The following is an 18,432-nucleotide window of genomic DNA, read 5'->3' as shown; positions in this document are numbered from 1 at the left end:
GCTGGGAGAGCGTTCAGGTGGTACTTAGCCTATCACCATTCATGAGAGGCTGGGAGAGCGTTCAGGTGGTACTTAGCCTATCACCATTCATGAGAGGCTGGGAGGGCGTTCAGGTGGTACTTAGCCTATCACCATTCATGAGAGGCTGGGAGAGCGTTCAGGTGGTACTTAGCCTATCACCCAGATACATTTCCTTTAAATGTAGTTATTATTGCTATTGCTGACTTTAAATAGCTTGGAATTTCATGAGAGATAGATGTATACTTTTGTATCATTCACAACTACTTGATATTGTAGATATTTTTAGCTTAGAACTTGATGTCATAGAAGAACAATGTCCTTTCATAATGTGCTTCTTTGTCCACTCCTCACAAAGCTAAGGTGAGTAACTTTACAGACCATGCCAATAAGAAAGTGCAGTTCTCTTTAGTTCTTTTTAGAATTAAACTGAGTAGCTGCTGTTTCCTTTAAAAGGGGCTTTGAGCTGAGCATGCAGCTCACTGGTAGAGAACTTGCCTTAAATGTACCTAGCAAGCAATTAGGTCCTAAGTTTTAATTCCCACTACTGAAAGCGCAAAAAAATAATTGTTGCTTTGCAATATTTTGATTGGATTTTCGACACCAGATTTTTTTTTTAAATACTAGCAGTTGCATTTATTCCTTTATGGAGAATTGTGGTGAAAGGAAAGAGCAAGTAGTAAAGATTAGACAACACACACACACACACACACACACACACACACACTGAAACACTCTAAAAAATCCTTCCCCACTCACACACAAACTGAAATGCTCTAACAAAATCCTGAGCTTCATCAGCGCTTTCCATCGCTAGTCTAGACTTATCCTGTCCCTGCCCAACAGAGAACACAGAGCCTGGCTTTGTCTTTGCTTGAAAATGCAGTCATTGTAAGTAAAGACTTAGTGTATAAAAGATTTGGATTTAAAAAAAAAAAAAAAGCTTTGAGCACTGTTGTAATCAAAAGAGATCTAATGAATATTATTCTATCAAGGGGATCCAAAAGAGTCATCTGAAATAGCTACCTGTATGTATGGCCGGGCCAGTAGGTTTGCTGGCAATCTTACTATTAGTTATTTGTTTAAGAAGTTATGATGGTTAAAATGTAATTTGTTGCAAGAATAACTTTAATGGCTTTAGTCATAAGTTCTCAATATTTTTTTAACTAACCAGACAAGTTTTCTTATAATCTATCTGCCCTCTTTTCCTCTGTGATCCCGGAGCCCTTGGAAGATAGAATATGATAAGGATGCCCTACTGAGGGCTGAGCACTCCACAGTCTCTTATTTTCTGTGCATTGACTGATGGTGGGTCTGCGTTAATTGCCATCTACTGCAAAAAGAGCTTTCTCTGGTAAATCTTGTGAGATGCACTCATCTCTGGATATAACAACATCTTTAGTGGTAGAACAATACCACATCCATGTAGCAGGATAATAATAGATTCTCCTTTAGGACCTAGGGCCTAACTAGCCATAGATTCTTGGCCCCATTAACAGTGCCAGGAACTAGTGCTGTCATGTGGAATGGGCCTTTTATAAGTTCAATTAGAGAGTGCTTGGTTATTCTCACAATACTTTTGCCACCAGTAGACATATCTTGCCAGGCTGGCTGGTACTGTGTCTACAGGGTTCTCAGCTGAGAAAGGCTGATGACTACTGCTCTTCCCCAGGAGCATGCATCTAGCACAGTGAGAGCTGGCCAGTAGGGGTGAAGCTTCCAGGTTGATACCAACTTGATTAAAAAACCAAAGGAGTACTACAGCCAAACTGGCAACCACAGTTGCACCACATGAACTCACAATACTATGGCTGCATACCTAAGACCTGCACAAACCCAAGCCAGATAAATAAATTCCCATTTTAGAGAGAGGAGGTGATCATAAAAATCTCATGGATAGCTGAGGAGCTATTGGAAGTTGGTGGCTGCTGAGGAAGAGTCAGATTTCTGCAGAGATGTGGTCCCTAAGAGGATACCTATGTTTTAGTAGATGGCCCTATACGCTGTACACATACCGGCAACACTCAGTGAAGCAAGCAAACAAAAGAGGCTACAGAGATGGCTCAGCAGTTGAAAGCACTGTTTGCTCTTCTGGAAACCTAGGTTCAATTCCCAGCCCCCATATAGCAGTTCACAATTGTCTTCACTCCAATTTGAGTGGATCCAATACCCTCTTCAGACTTCTATGGGCACTGCCTGCAGGTGCATAGACATACATATAAGCAAAACACATACACACGCATGCACACATATACATATATATATATGTATATATATGAACAAAACATGAAATTGAGTGGTAGGAAATAGAGGCAGGCTTGATCAAAATATATTGTATGCATTATGAAATTCTCAAACAATAATATTTTTCTTAAACTTTAGGCATAGCAGGTTATGAAATTAAACTTGAGGGAAGTCACTTCACCCCACTCCTGCTTGTTCTCCTTCTGGCTCTTTATGCTGTCCTGTGTCTAGACATTTCACTGCCTGCTTTTCTTTTTTCTATCCTATTTCTCATTATTTGAACTGAATTAAGCAGATATTTCACTGGTTTAAGCAAGTAGCTTTTCTTTGCAAGTGTGTTCAACAATCTGAGATCATCCCTGATAGTTGAATAAATCTAGGTAAATACCATGCATACCAGGTGGCAAACAAAATCTTAAAAATTATTTTTATCATAGCTCTTTAGTTGGAGAGGGGAGCTCTAAAAGTGAATGAGTAGGTTAGTCTTCACATTAATTATACTGTCTACTTCATTCTACTGTTTAGCCTATATGTGTTTCAAAAGAAAAATGCCCTAGCCATAAATCCTATATAAATAAATTAGACATATATGTAAAATGCCAGCTGTAGTAACTGGGGCCCTGAAATGATTGACTGAATAAAGTCTCTATATGAATTTGAGCACCGAGGACTTCTGGGGTTTTGCTGTAGACTGTAGAGTCCGGCCATCTTTAGCACTCAGACAGTGGATCCCTTAGTGTTAAAGATGAAGCAACTGGAAATATTTGGTTAAATATTAAGTGACCCAAACCTAACACCTGTAAAAAGCAGACCTTAGCCCGTTTGTTAGCTTGCACACTTGTCTCTTGTACTTAGAGGGTGATGGCATGGATAGAAGGAGAGTGGGCTGAGGCAGGGGGACTTTAAACCCTCTACTCACTAGGATCTGAGATCTGGACAGGACAGTGTGCATAGGAAACTGACTCACAGCACAGTGATTCTTACTTGAAATATACAGCATCTTTTCTAAAACTAAATTTAACTTTCTTACAGTAAAGGAGACAATGTGTGTTTGCAATCTTTTAATATTACTTACTGATTACACACTATTCAAAGTATCATAACGTTTTATGCTCACTAAATTAATGAAGTAATTAATGGCTGTAAGAAACCAATATTGTTCTTTTCTATTTTAAGTCACAGACTCTGTGGACAAACTTTCAGTCTTCCCCACCCCCCATACACAAAGAGCCTGCCCTTCAAATTGACCTTTGATAAGTCCTACTTAGAATGATAACTGTGGCCTTAAATTTTTTCACTTGATATGCTTAGGTGCAAATAAAGAGTTAGCTACCATGCCAGTAATTTTTAATTCTGTCTTTGTTTCTAAGTACTGTTAGTAAAGTGGTGTATTTACTGTCTGAGCTCTTATACATTTTCTTGGAAATATCCCAGTTTCTAACTGGTAGATGTACCTTATTGACACAGTGAGATCTGAGGATGGAAGCCAGTTTTGTTTTTGTTTTTTGTTTCTCAAATGTTTTGATTCTCTTCAAAATTAGGGTCAATTTGCAGTAAGTGACTAACCTCAGGGTTGTTAACATCCCTTCTGTTTTCTTTTTTTATTATTAATTCTTTTTTATTAGATATTTTCTTTATTTACATTTCGAATGCTGTCTAGAAAGTTCCCTATATTCTCCCCCCCACCCTGCTCCCCTACCCACCCACTCCCGCTTCTTGGCCCTGGCGTTCCCCTGTACTGTGGCATATAAAGTTTGCAATACCAAGGGTTCTCTCTTCCCAGTGATGGCTGACTAGACCATCTTCTGCTACATATGCAGCTAGAGACACATGCTCTGGGGGTACTGGTTAGTTCATATTGTTGTTCCTCCTATAGGGTTGCAGACCCTTTCAGCTCCTTGGGTGCTTTCTCTAGCTCCTCCATTAGGAGCCCTGTGTTCCATCCTATAGATGACTGTGAGCATCCACTTCTGTATTTGCCAGGCACTGGCATAGCCTCATACAAGACAGCTATATCAGGGTCCCTTCATCAAAATCTTGCTGACATATGCAATAGTGTCTGGGTTTGGTGGCTGATTATGGGATGGATCCCCAGATGGTGTAGTCTCTGGATAATCCATCCTTTTATCTTAGTAAGCCAGTCTTTTAATAATGGATCTCTCTAATCGGCCTGATGCCTTGAAGTGTGTTTTTGTATCTTCAGAGTTGATACTTTTCTTACTCTATTCGCAAGCATATAAATCAATTTTGCTTCCCTAGTAAATGGAGTTCCTTGGCCTCAAGAGGCAACACGCCGAAATAGCCATACATTTAACTGCAGGATGCTAATTCACCCTCCAGAGGACCCAGGTACTGAGAACCAAGAAGCTTGCCAGCGCTATGAAGTAATGCAGTGTTTCACAGTGTCACAGCCAAAATCCATCCAAGAAGATGGGGAAGGTATGGTCATTTTAAAGTGATTATTTTATCTTTGGCTCAAAAATTCAGGATAAAATGATTGCATGCTATCTTCCTGAGATAATATTTTTGGTTACTCTATTATTTGTCATAACCATAGTTCAATTTTATATGCTGTTTTTTTCTTGAGACAGGGTCTTACTGTGTAGCTCTGGCTAATCTGTACCTTGCTCTGTAGACCAAAGTAGCCTCAAACTCAGAGAGATCCTCCTGCTTCTTGGGGGATCCACTATCTCCAAAGTGCTCATATTAGTGGTGTGTAGCACCAGGCCCAGCCCATTCGGCATTTTGAAATAGGGTTTCACTGTATATCACAGCCTGGCCTTCAATTCACTATGTACCCTAGGCTAGACTAGAACTTAGAAGCAGTCTCCTGACTCAACTTCATAAGTTCTTGGATTGCCAGACTCAATGTTTCTCTTAATATTTTAAACAACATTACAAATATGTAGAGCCAACCCCTTAATAATGCCCCTAAAGTTTCAGCTTTATGTCAGCATCTCCACTAATATGTCAGATAATTCAAATCTATTTTGCTGCCTTGAAATAAAATAGATAACTACCTGCCTCTGCTGGAAATGTACCAGATACAACAGGCTGGTGAAATCCCCTGGTGATTAGGAAGTTTTATCTTTAGAATGCAGGAAATATTGGAAGATAGTGTTGACATTTTCAGACTATGCAAAAATCTAGGAGAAAGTTTATTTAAAAAGATGGAAGTCATGGCTGAGGTTCTAATATGAGCATGATATTAGCATGGATTTCTGTATATGACGGTAGAGTTCAGTATGTAATGGTAAGTGGGTCTGTTGTCCATGTAAATAGAGACTCAGGTAAGCTTAGGAATACTACAAATTAGGACCCAGAGTAAGGACCAGGGAGGAGAGGAGACAAGTCTATCAGAGGCAGTTGAGTAGCAGATGTTACCAAGGGATGGAGGTGATAATCAACTGGGAGCTTCTCCTTCCTCACCCTTCTATGGCATTAGTGTGCAATAGTGTATCTAGACCTTTGGAAAAAAGTAAATCCTGAAACTATAAAGTCCTCTGTTGGCAGTCATGGTGACATAAACCTATAATTGTTACAACTGGAAATGTGAATGCAAGAGGATTGCAAGTGTTGAGACCAGCCTGATCTACATAGCAATTCTATTGCCAGCCTGAGCTACATTGTAAGCCCATGTGAATCCATGTTGGAATGTAGACCAATAGATCTACACTCTTTTAATAGATCATACTCTTTACTGAATCTACTAAATAAATTGTATATTACTTAGGTCTCTAAAATCTATGTGTCCAGCCTTGGATACATAGACCCTGACTCCTCCTCCTCCTCTAAAAAGTCCTTTGTCAAGACCAAAGTACTACCACCTCAGTCATAAATCCTAGTTCTGTTGTATGATCATTATCTTTATAGTAGTTATGAGAATAATGTGCAGCATGAAGTAATGATGCAGGTAAGATATTGAGAATAAAACTATTTTTAAAGCATTGTTAAGGAGTATTCTAGTTATGTTTCTATTGCTGTGATGAAACACTATGGACTAAAAGCAAGCTGGGGAGGAAAGGCTTCCACTTCCTCATTGTATAGTCCATCATTGAGGGAAGCCAGGACAGGAACTCAAGCAGGGCTCTTACCTGGAGGCTGATGCAAAGGTCATGGAAGGATACTGCTTACTGGCTTGTTCCCCATGGCTTGCTCAGTCTGCTTACTTATAGAACCCAGGAAAACCAACCCAGGGATGACCCCACCCACAATGGGCTGAGCCCTCCTTTATAAATCACTAATTAAGAAAACACCCTACAGGCCTGCGTACAGACATCGTCTAGAGGCATTTTCTCCATTGATGTACCTTCCTCTCTGATGACTCCAACTCCTGTCGAGTGGACATAAAGCCAGCCAGCACAGAAGGCAAAAGAGATGGGTCCAAGTAAAGAGCACTCTTCTAAAGGATCCAAGTTGGATTCCCAGCATCCACATGACAGCTTACAACTGTCTGTAATTGCAGTTACAGGAGATCTCCTGTACTTTTCTGGCCTCTGTAGGCACTGCATGCCCACAGTGCACAGACATACAAGCTGGCAGAGCACTCATACACATAGTTTATTTTAATTTAAAAGTACTATTGGGGACTTGTGACAGAGCATGTGCTTAGCAGACCTAAGTCCCTTGAATTTCGTTGCTAGCAGTGCAAACAACAGCAGCCTTGCCCTGCTGGCATGGGACCAGAGCTGTCACTGGCTTTTATCGTCTGTCTCTTAGAGCCAGTGTGCAACTATTCAGCTCAGGGAGCTTCACTCTGCCTTACTTTCTGTCTAGGGCTATCAATTTTGTGTTGCCAGGAATTTTATTGCTCCTCTACTACTATGTTAGAGTGATTCAAATACAGTGGTAAACCCTGAAACATGCGATTTTACAATAAAACCTTTCAAGTAATTAATATAAACATTTTTTCTATACTTTGTTCAATTTTCCCTTCTTATTTTTGGCAGATTTCCAGTCATGTCTGATTTGTATTGCTCGACGATTACCTCGGCCTCCAGCCATTACAGGTGTAGAATCCTTTATGACCAAGCAAGATACTACAGGTATTCACAAAATTAAAAATGTTCCATAGCTATTAATAATGTAAGCTTAGCACTACACTGATTATTTCCAATTGTCTACTTCCCAGTCTTCTATAGAAAGCGTTTTAAGTAGTCAGCTGGATATTGACAGTCAGATGCTGTAATTGTTGTCATGAGCATCATGTTGTAGAGACCAGTTCTTAACAGTGTTCCCATGAATATATGTGTGTGTATATGTATATATATCTATCACGAATAACCTTGATAATCAGGAAGACACTTTTAAAGAAGTTTAATTTGTTAATATATGAATCTATATACTTACAATTGGATATAAATATGTTGGATTTAGTATTATTTGGTGGAGCCATCCAGAGGGATCAGTGGGTAAAGGCATTTGCTGCAAGCCTAACAGCCTGCATTTGATCCTTGAACCTATATCTAGGAAGGAAAGAACCAACTCCTCTCACATGCAAACCATACACATGGACACATGTATAAATGCATGTTATTTGGCTGTTTTCCCTTTGCTCCGTTTTTTGAGCTTATTCAGCACACATCACTTGAGTCTTAGAAGTAGTCGCCATGAGTGTGACTGCTCAGGGTGTGTGTGTCAAGTAAAGACCTGTGGCGTCCACACCTGTAGGTTCATCCCTACCGTCCCAGTTCCTAGAGGAGGCTGAAGCAGTTGTGTTGCCTGAGCCCACACATTAGGACAAGCCTGGGCAACATCGCAAGGCCTTATCTCAAACAAATAGAAAGTGAGTGCTATAGTTCAGTATCATGATGCATTGTTGAAGATCTTTTTTGAGATTAGGTGGTCATTCTAAAAGGTCTTACTGCGGTTTGAGCTAATATATAGACCATGGACCATGAAGGAGTGCCACACACCCTAAGTGTGAGTGTCAGAAGTGGTCCATGGGGACAGGGTGTGGTTTACAGTGAGCACTCCTGACCCAAGAACTAGATAGACCAGCCCTAAATTAATAGGACTGAGACGTAGGCAGTAGGGCTGCGTTGTGTAACAGGAGAGGGCCTGAAAATAATACTTAATTCTTAAAAGCCCGTTAAGATTTGATTCTCATCTAGAACAAACCGCAGCTGTTGTTCAGCTTGTCACAGCTTTTTCCTAGTTAATTTATCTTCAAACTGACAATCATGTTTTCACACGCTCCGAGTTACATCTCCTGGACACCTCCCTAAGTTTGCAATAAAGATAGATAGCAGGGCTAGATTTTTGAGCAGAAATTTTAAAATGACTTCAACTTAATTTATTCCTTGTCCATTTTAATATACATTCTTTTGCCATGCTTTAAAGATTCTATTCTAACAACTTTTTAACTCTCAGAAATCTGATACTCTTGTGTTATTTGCTTTATTCTTGTGTCTTTAAAGATAAATTCCAAAATGTTCTTCCTAAGAAGAAGATGGGCGGTAATTCGCCCAAATATGCGAACAAACAAACCAACTAAGGAGAGGCTGGGAGCATGGAGAGACTACAGTGATCTCTCCGTCCCTCCCTCTGTCTGTCATGTGGCATGCTCACTTCCATTTTCTTTCATGAGCAAAATTGGAAAATTTCAACAAACCCTTATTGAAAGCCATATTTTCTTCTTATGGAAGAAAATAGGTTTCATTGGCAAAGAAAACTGGCCTTTTTATCAGAAACTGATTGATGTGAAAAGTAGCCAATAGGGCTTTTTGAAAAGACAGAATGAAAAGCTGTTGGAAGGGTTGATGTCAGGCTGCAGACAGGAAAGACTTAGAGTTAGTGAAGAGCCATAGGGTGGCTCCGTGGGGGAAAGCACTTGGCCTGAGCATGGCAGCCTGAGGTCCATCCCCAGATCCCACATAAAGGTGGAAGGAGAGTCCTGGTGCCACTGCTTGTCCCCTGACAGCCATTCATGCCCCATGGCATATCCGCAACACCCAAAACACATATGCACAAAATGCTAGTATAGTATAGTGAACAGTATTTTTCAACTTATTCTCATTTCTGTAACTTAAATACTACATTAAATCAGAGAATTTAAAATAAATTTTCAGCTGCATCTTACTACGTTTAAGTCTAATCATGACCACTTAAAATAAGAAAATTAACTCCTGGACTTTGCAATAATTGTTCAACTAACAGAGACCTCAAAAAATAACACATTCCAGGGTCTGGAAACAGGGCTCAGAAGCTAAGAGCACTGGCCGCTCTTACAGAGGATCCAGGTTGGATTCCCAGCATCCACATGGCAGCTTAAAGCTGTCTGTAACTTCAGTTCCAGGGGATCTGATGCCTTCTTGGAGTTTCCAAGGACACAAGGCACACAAGTGGTACATAAACATATATGTGCACAGAACACACATACACATAAAATAAATTTTAAAATAATTCAAAAATTTCAAAGACTTTTTTTTAGCATCTCTTTTTTTAATTTTTAATATTTTTATTACATATTTTCCTCAATTACATTTCCAATGCTATCCCAAAAGTCCCCCATAGCGCCCCCCACTTCCCTACCCACCCATTCCCATTCTTTTGACCCTGGCATTCCCCTATATTGGGGCATATAAAGTTTGCAAGTCCAATGGGCCTCTCTTTCCAGTGATGGCCGACTAGGCCATCTTTCGATACATATGCAGCTAGAGACAAGAGCTCCGGGGGTACTGGTTAGTTCATCATGTTGTTCCAACAATAGGGTTGCAGATCCCTTTAGCTCCTTGGGTACTTTCTCTAGCTTCTCCATTGGGAGCCCTGTGATACATCCAATAGCTGACTGTGAACATCCACTTCTGTGTTTGCTAGGCCCCGGCATCGTCTCACAAGAGACAGCTATATTTGGGTCCTTTCAGCAAAATCTTGCTAGTGTATGCAATGGTGTCAGCGTTTAGAAGATGATTATGGGATGGATCCCTGGATACGGCAGTCTCTAGATGGTCCATCCTTTCATCACAGCTCCAAACTTTGTCTCTGTAACTCCTTCCATGGGTGTTTTGTTCCCAATTCTAAGAAGGGGCACGGTGTCCACACTTTGGTCTTCATTCTTCTTGAGTTTCATGCGTTTAGCAAATTGTATCTTATATCTTGGGTATCCTAAGTTTTGGGCTAATATCCACTTATCAGTGAATACATATTGTGTGAGTTCCTTTGTGATTGTGTTACCTCACTCAAGATGATGCCCTCCAGGTCCATCCATTTGGCTAGGAATTTCATAAATTCATTCTTTTTAATAGCTGAGTAGTACTCCATTGTGTAAATGTACCATAATTTCTGTATCCATTCCTCTGTTTAGGGGCATCTGGGTTCTTTCCAGCTTCTGGCTATTATAAATAGGGCTGCTATGAACATAGTGGAGCATGTGTCCTTTTTACCGGTTGGGATATCTTCTGGATATATGCCCAGGAGAGGTATTGCTGGATCCTCCGGTAGTACTATGTCCAATTTTCTGAGGAACTGCCAGACTGATTTCCAGAGTGGTTGTACAAGCTTGCAATCCCACCAACAATGGAGGAGTGTTCCTCTTTCTCCACATCCTCGCCAGCATCTGCTGTCACCTGAATTTTTGATCTTAGCCATTCTGACTGGTGTGAGGTGGAATCTCAGGGTTGTTTTGATTTGCATTTCCCTGATGATTAAGGATGTTGAACATTTCTTTAGGTGCTTCTCAGCCATTTGACTTTCCTCAGTTGAAAATTCTCTGTTCCCCATTTTTTTAATAGGGTTATTTGATTTTCTGGAGTCCAGCTTCTTGGGTTCTTTGTATATGTTGGATATTAGCCTTCTATCAGATGTAGAATTGATAAAGATCTTTTCCCAGTCTGTTAGTTGCTGTTTTGTCCTATTGACAGTGTCCTTTGCCTTACAGAAGCTTTGCCATTTTATAAGATCCCATTTGTTGATTCTTGATCTTAGAGCATAAGACATTGGTGTTCTGTTCAGGAACTTTCCCTGTGCCCATGTGTTCAAGGGTTTCCCCCACTTTCTCTTCTGTTAGATTCAGTGTATCTGGTTTTACTTGGAGGTCCTTGAGCTTTGTACGGGGAGATAAGAAAGGATCAATTTGCATTCTTCTACATGTTGACCTCCAGGTGAACCAGCACCATTTGTTGAAAATGCTATCTTTTTCCACTGGATGGTTTTAGCTCCTTTGTCAAAGATCAAGTGACCGTAGGTTATGTGGGTTCATTTTTGGGTTTTCAGTTCTATTCTATTGATCTACCTACCTGTCACTGTACCAATATCATGCAGTTTTTAACATAATTTCTCTGTAGTACAGCTTGAGGTCCGGGATGCTGATTCTCCCAGAAGTTCTTTTATTGTTGAGAGTAGTTTTCGATATCCTGGGCTGCACTCTTTCTTTCTATTACGTTACCTTTGACCTTAGCACTGGACTTCACCTTTTATACCAGGTTATCAGAGAACTAGAAATTAGATTTAAAATTTAAAGCTAGTATTTTATCATATCATAGAATAGAATTCACTGAATATTTTCCTATTATTATAGGAAGGCAAGGTAAAATATTAAATAGTTCATATCAATGGTATTTTTAGGACTATATATGGAGTGGTTCATGTCACATTTTTTAAAAAATTCTTCTATTGGGAAAGATTGAATTGTGATTTTTTTCTTGTCTTTTTTGTCTTCTGTTTGGTTGGTTAGTGGTTGGTTCAACGTCCATTTGAAAAGTAGATATTCTAAAGCAAACTCTTCATGAGTCTCTTTCTGAGCAGAGTTCTTTACATAGCCTGTTCACTAAGTACCATTGCTGAAAACACAATCACGTTCTCTTCCATAGCTCCACAATTCCAGATTCTTTTGCTATCTTACAGACCATTTTACACACACACACAAGCACACACACACACCTTAGTCATTGCCTATGTGGAGCATTATTGTATATAAAGATTATGTACCAGTAGAATTGCTACTATAATAAACTTTTATGTACAGCAAGGCTTTCAGTTACAGTCATCAGAATCTCTTCAAACTGTTTTAAGTAACAAAATTCTCTTATTTGATTTCCAACTGGTATTTTTTTCTATCTTCATTTATTCTAAGAGCTGATTGATAGGATCCTCAAGTAGGACTGGATACATTAGATTCCAGACTGTAACAAGGAAAAGCTAATGGATAGTTTATTACCAAGAAAACCAGATTGAGGGAGGAAGAGAGAACATGTGATTTTAGTCAAATGAAGAAACATACACATTAGGACAGGCTTGACTTGATTGTATCAAAACGGATAAATAAAATCAGGAATTCGTAGAAGAGGCATGAATAGTGAATAAACATGGGACATGCTCGGCCTTGGTAGTAATTAAGGAAATTGAAATTTAGATAGCAGTGAGATACCAGCTTTTCATTTACTGTCTCCAAAATCAGAAGCCTCACAATAATAGGTGAGAGAAAAGATCAGTGGTGCCTTTTGCGGTAGGGAATTGAACTCAGGCTCTTATGGGTGTATATAATAAAAATAGGCCTGAAAAAAATCACAAACTATTAGTTGTCCCCCTATTAACTGAGAAATAACTTACACAGAATTCCCTCAGAGACAATAGGGAATTTGATATGATAACTCTTAACAAATTACCACTGGAATTTATAAATCATTATTTCAATAGTATGGTGCCTCATAAATCTTAAGCTTTTGATTTAGTGCCTTTTCTGAGTCCACTTTTATTGCTTCTCAGCCTTGTTGTAGAATTGCCTATAGTAAGTGTTAAAAGGGGAGGGAAGCGTGCTTCTTTCTCATAGTCTCCTCCCTTAGTCCCTGGGAAACAGCTTAAACCAGAATCATGTACATAATGATGACTCCTGTTCCCTTTTGAGCAGTGTAGGAAGCAGTAAAGAGGGACAGTGTATGGAATGTGAAATCTGGATAGGCCTGGGGTGGGGGTTGACCTGAGTGTATCAACAACTTTGGAGGGATTGTTTATTTATGATTGTGATGGGTCCTCAAGAAGCCCAGGCTGACTTCAGCTAATTGTGTAGCTGGGCATGACCTTGAGCTTCTGGTCCTTGTGTGCCTCTACCTCCCAAGTACTGGCATTACAGGCATGTGCCACCATGCTCTGTTTAGCAGTACTAGGAACTGAGCTCAGAGACTCATGCATTGTAGATAAGCACTGGACCAACTGAGCTTGTCCAGCCTTAGCTTAACCTTGATATGATTTCAATACCTCACTAGAACTGAATCTGACACAGTAATTCATAGCAATCCAAGACTACACAATCTGTATCTTGTCTCTAATATGCTCTAGTATATACTAAATGTAACAAGTAGAAACAGCCCTTTTTACTGTTTTGTCTATCAAATATTTAGAAGGAGAATATTCATTACACATAGCTGGTGATTTTGAAGTGTGGATGATTTATAATCAAGACTCTAACATAAATGTAAATGTTCTTTCTCTGTGCAGGCAAAATCATCTCTATTGACACTAGCTCCCTGAGAGCTGCTGGCAGGACTGGCTGGGAAGACCTAGTAAGGAAGTGCATCTATGCTTTCTTCCAACCTCAGGGCAGAGAGCCATCTTACGCACGGCAGCTGTTTCAAGAAGGTAGCACTTTTGTCGTGTGTCTGTCTGTCTGTCTCTCTCTCTCTCTCTGTCTCTCTCTCTCTCTTTCTCATTAACCTGTGTGTTGCTGTTGAGTAACTCTTCTTGGAGTTCATAGCTTGGTAAGTATTTTCTCCAAATTACAGCTCTGTAATAAGTTTTAGGAAAGGAAGAAATGGGTAAGCAAAGTAACTCATGAGTGGATCCTGAGACCCAGGATGCACATCCTAAAGACTAGGATGTCATGTGGCAGTCACTCACTCACTCATTCATTCATCCATTCATTCAGCAGATGTGTCAAGTTCCTTACATGCATAGAACACTATGTATATAAGGTGCCAGGGATACAGTGATGGCTAGGAAGCAGGGTTTGCTCAGAATGTATTAGGGAACATAGGACAGCTCTAAAATCAGTGTGACTCTGGTGATAATAGAAGTATAACTGTTAAAAGGCAATTTCAAGTTTGATGATAATTTGAGAGAGCAAAAGATCTTTTTTTCTCCAGGAAAACAAGTGTGTCAGAGAGCCCCAGTACTGTTCATTTTAACTTGATGACTGTTGAAATATGTATCTTCTGATGTAGATTGAAGTTCTAAATTTAAAACTATGCCCTGTGACACTAATTTTCAAATACCATGTCTAGGAGGTTTGTGGAAGCACAAGCAAGTATATCTCATGCCTGTAAGAAATCTGGTAATATCATAGGAAAGGTAGGGGAAGTTATTTGTGAATCAAGGTCAGGATGTGCACAGAGATTCGGAATTAAAGCATTGTTTATGCACTAGCACATGCTGTCATGGGTGGTAGCCTAGTACTCCTTTTTTATTGATTGCTAGTCCTAAAATACAACTAAATTATTCTTGCACCCTTGTTAATTTTAACATTTCCCCATAGCAACATCCCCCTCACAACACTGTGTCCTTTGTTTCCTGATGTGTGCCATTCTTTGCATTTTAGGATAGTTGATTCCTAATATAATTTTTATAAGTTGTATATATATGTATAAATCTTAAAGTTGTAGTTCTTCAGAGGGCTCCTTACTAAACTCCATGCCACTCCTTAAGATTGTTTTATTATAAAGAACCAAAACAATCTATATTATTTAACTTCCCCAGGCAGCCCTACATCCTAGCTTAGGCCATGATAATAATGATGGCTTCTGTCCACTAATCATAAGTCCACTTGGACTTCCTTTACACAGCAGGGCTTAACTTTTGAGTAGGTCTGGGACTTGGAACATGGCTTCCACTCATTACCTAATGTGTGAAGTGTATATGGGTCTTTGATTTTTGCCATGATTTCCAAGGTGGGCCTTTTATAGCAGACCTGAGAAACTTAGTTTTATTTGCCTGTAATGTGTATACATTTCCACTAAGGTGAAATGCTATTTATTGCCCAAATGATTAAGCTCCACACAGATACAAAAGAGCTAAAGTTGACAAGTTGTTAGTAGTCTCCGTGAATTAAGTTAATTAAAATCTAATAAATAACTAACTTGTCAGCACACAAAATACAATAATTTAGGGGAGAATGTAAAGAGAAAGAATTGTAATCCATCTCCTTTTCCTTAGGCGTTTCTCAATACCATGTCCTCCAACTTTTTAGAAAAAGAATTCTGTGATACAAATGACTTTGACTTTTTTTCCCTCAAAGATGGAAAGTTCATGTGTGGCTAAGTGGGCCAAAGTTCATATGACTCTGGTTCTAGGGTTTTTGAAATTATAGACAATTTGCTAAATAGTATGTCATAGATAGATTGCATCTTCTAGTATTTGATACTCAGTAGATGTAGCCTGGTTAGAGAAATATACTCTTTGAAAACATGTGTAAACCACCTGTTAAAAATACCTACTGAATTAAAATATCAGCTAAGGGCCAATATTTTAACAGGCCTTAAAGATGAACCATTCACCTATACAAAATGGAAAGAGTGATTTTTCAGGTTATTTTGTTTTGTTTTGTATTTGCTGTCTCAATCACTTAAGTGTAAAGCCAAATATATGTTTGTGTTAGGATGGTTGTTATCAAACAGACAAAAGATGAGAATGTATGAATATGGAATTGTAAATTAGTATAGCCATTATAAATTAAAGAGTGATGTTTCCTCAAAAAGAAAAAGAAAAACAGAACTATCATAGGACCTAGGAATCCCACTTTGGGTAAATAACCAAAGGGAACAAAATCAGTATAGTAGAGAGATACATGTATACCATTAGCCAAGGTATGGAAGATATGTGCTTTCCAATGAGTAACTGTAAATGAAGAAAATGTTCATATGTTTATATATGTATGTATATGAATAATATACATTGACATATATATAAATACAATGAAATACTATTAAGCCTTAAAAAGATGACACTCCTATGGTAAGCCTGAAGATAATTATAGCAGATGAGATAAGCCAGACACAGAAATACAAGCAATACATGATCTTATACACATAGTCTAGAAACAGTAGAATGGTGGTCATGAAGGGCTGCAGTGGTCTATGGGGATAGGAGGAGCTGTTGAGATGATGTTGCCCAAACCACTATATTTGGTCCAAGGGATAAGTCTTAACAGGTCTGTGGTGTGCATGGTGATTGTAACTATTAATATATTCTTGAGGAATGCAGGAAGGACAATAGATATTAAGTCTTCTCACCACTATAGTGATAATTGTAGGATAGCATGTGTTTCTTAGCTTGATTTAGCCATCCACAATGAATAAGTGCTTAAAGGGATATAGTACATAGGAAAAATGAATAGTGTTTTATGTGTCCACCTAAATAAGTTTAAATTTAGGAAAAAGACAAATTTTACCACTATATCTTTGATTTTGTATAGATTTTTACAGTGGTAGATATTTAGACAAGAGAAAATTGTCTTGCATCTGTCATCTTTCCCCTTTGCAGTAATTTAGTATTTGAAGGTGGCAATTGCTCTAAAATGCTAATGTTCATTTAGCGGTTTTGGTTTTAGCTTAGTTTTGTGTGTGTGGTTTTAGCTTAGTTTTGTGTGTGTGGGGGGGTGTTTTGTTTGGTGGTGGTGGTTTTGGTTGGTTGATTGGTTGGTTGGTTGGTTGGTTTTGTTTTGGCTGCTTTGGGCCAAGACAGCTTACATTTTAGTTAATTAGTTAGTTTGTTTTTTGATGGGGGGTGGGGGGAGCATTTAGTGCTGGGGTTTGAACCTGAAGCTGCATACAAACTAGGTTAGTGCTTTCCCAACTGTTTGTTTGACACAGGCTTTGCTGTAGCCTTGGTTGGTCTCAAGCCTATTATGTGGCTGAGAAAGACCTTGAATTCCTGAGCCCCTACATCAAGTGCTGGACTCACAACACCAGACTACCATACCCAGCTCATGAAATATTTTCAAATGATGCTTATTGTTTCATCTTCCAGAGTCACTTATGTAACCACATCCCAGCCAAGAACACATAGGAGCACTTGCTTGAACCAGATAGAAGCCATGGTTCTGCACTGAGTCTGGGGAAAGTGGGTATGAAAACCACTTGAGCCACTTTAAACTTGGAGAAAGCTGATACAAGTGGAGATGGTCTGAAGAAGATTCACAGGTTCTGTTCCATTCAGACCAGTACTTTAAAGAAAGATGAGAGCAGGCCCTTCACCGTGAACTGGATGTGGTGGGTGCCAGTGCAGGTGTTAAGTCAGATTTCCTGGCCATACACCATGGAATGAGTTCAATGAGACTGAGGGAAAATGCTTTCTTACAGAGACATTTGGAAAATATGAAGCTAGGTTTCACAAGATTTTAATATCTGTAACCAGAAAGTGTTGTTTTGTGCTTAACTGAGTGTGATAGATGCTCTATTCTCCTGTTTTAGGAAATTCCTGAAATAGTTAAGGTATTTTCAGTTCCCAGAAGTTCTACAATAAAGGGACATTTAAACCCTATTACTCAGAGTCCTTACCTCTCCTCAGAGGGAGAGGTGCTGGGGTGTGTGTGCGTGTGTGTGTGTGTGTGTGTGTGCGTGTGTGCGTGCGTGTGTGTGTGTGTGTGCGCGCGCGCATGTGTGTGTGCGCGTGTGTGTGCGTGTGTGCATGTCTGCGTGTGTGTGCGTGTGTGTGTGTGCGTGTGTGTGCGTGTGTGTGTGCGTGTGTGTGTGCGTGTGTGCGTGTGTGTGTGCGTGCGTGTGTGCGTTCGTGTGTGCGTGCGTGTGTGCGTGCGTGTGTGCACGCGTGTGTGTACGTGTGTGTGCACGCGTGTGTGTGCGTGTGTGCGTGCGTGTGTGCGTGCGTGCGTGCGTGCGTGCGTGTGTGTGTGCGTGTGTGCATGTGTGTGTGCGCGTGTGCGTGTGTGCGTGTGTGTGTGTGCGCGCGTGTGTGTATGCGTGTGTGTGCGTGTGTGTGTGCGCGCGTGTGTGTGCGTGTATGTGCGTGTGTGTGCATGTGTGCATGTGTGTGTGTGCGTGTGTGCGCGTGTGTGTGTGGGCGTGTGTGTGTGCGTGTGTGCGTGTGTGTGCATGTGTGTGCGTGTGTGTGTGCGTGTGTGTGTGCGAGCGTGCGTGTGTGCGTGCGTGTGTGTGTGCGTGCGTGTGTGCGTGCGTGTGTGTGTGGGCGTGTGTGTGTGCGCGTGTGTGTGTATGCGTGTGTGTG

General features: G+C 40.0%; 1 protein-coding gene across 6 annotated transcripts in view; it reads left to right on the top strand.

Moving 5' to 3' along the window:
* Window positions 1-18,432, top strand: part of Ncoa1 (nuclear receptor coactivator 1) — a 234,321-nt gene that overhangs the window by 159,266 nt on the left and 56,623 nt on the right. For all 6 annotated transcript variants that reach the window (XM_029484861.1, XM_029484858.1, XM_029484860.1 and 3 more), the window contains 3 exons: window positions 4,522-4,701; window positions 7,212-7,307; window positions 13,696-13,836. In XM_029484861.1, coding sequence (XP_029340721.1) covers window positions 4,522-4,701; window positions 7,212-7,307; window positions 13,696-13,836 — 417 coding nt within the window. The remainder of the gene's footprint in view (window positions 1-4,521; window positions 4,702-7,211; window positions 7,308-13,695; window positions 13,837-18,432) is intronic.

Source organism: Mus caroli, chromosome 12, assembly GCF_900094665.2.
Source record: "Mus caroli chromosome 12, CAROLI_EIJ_v1.1, whole genome shotgun sequence".
Lineage (NCBI taxonomy): Eukaryota > Metazoa > Chordata > Mammalia > Rodentia > Muridae > Mus > Mus caroli.
Note: the sequence above shows the minus strand (reverse complement) of the source record. Positions and strands in the feature narration are given on the sequence as shown.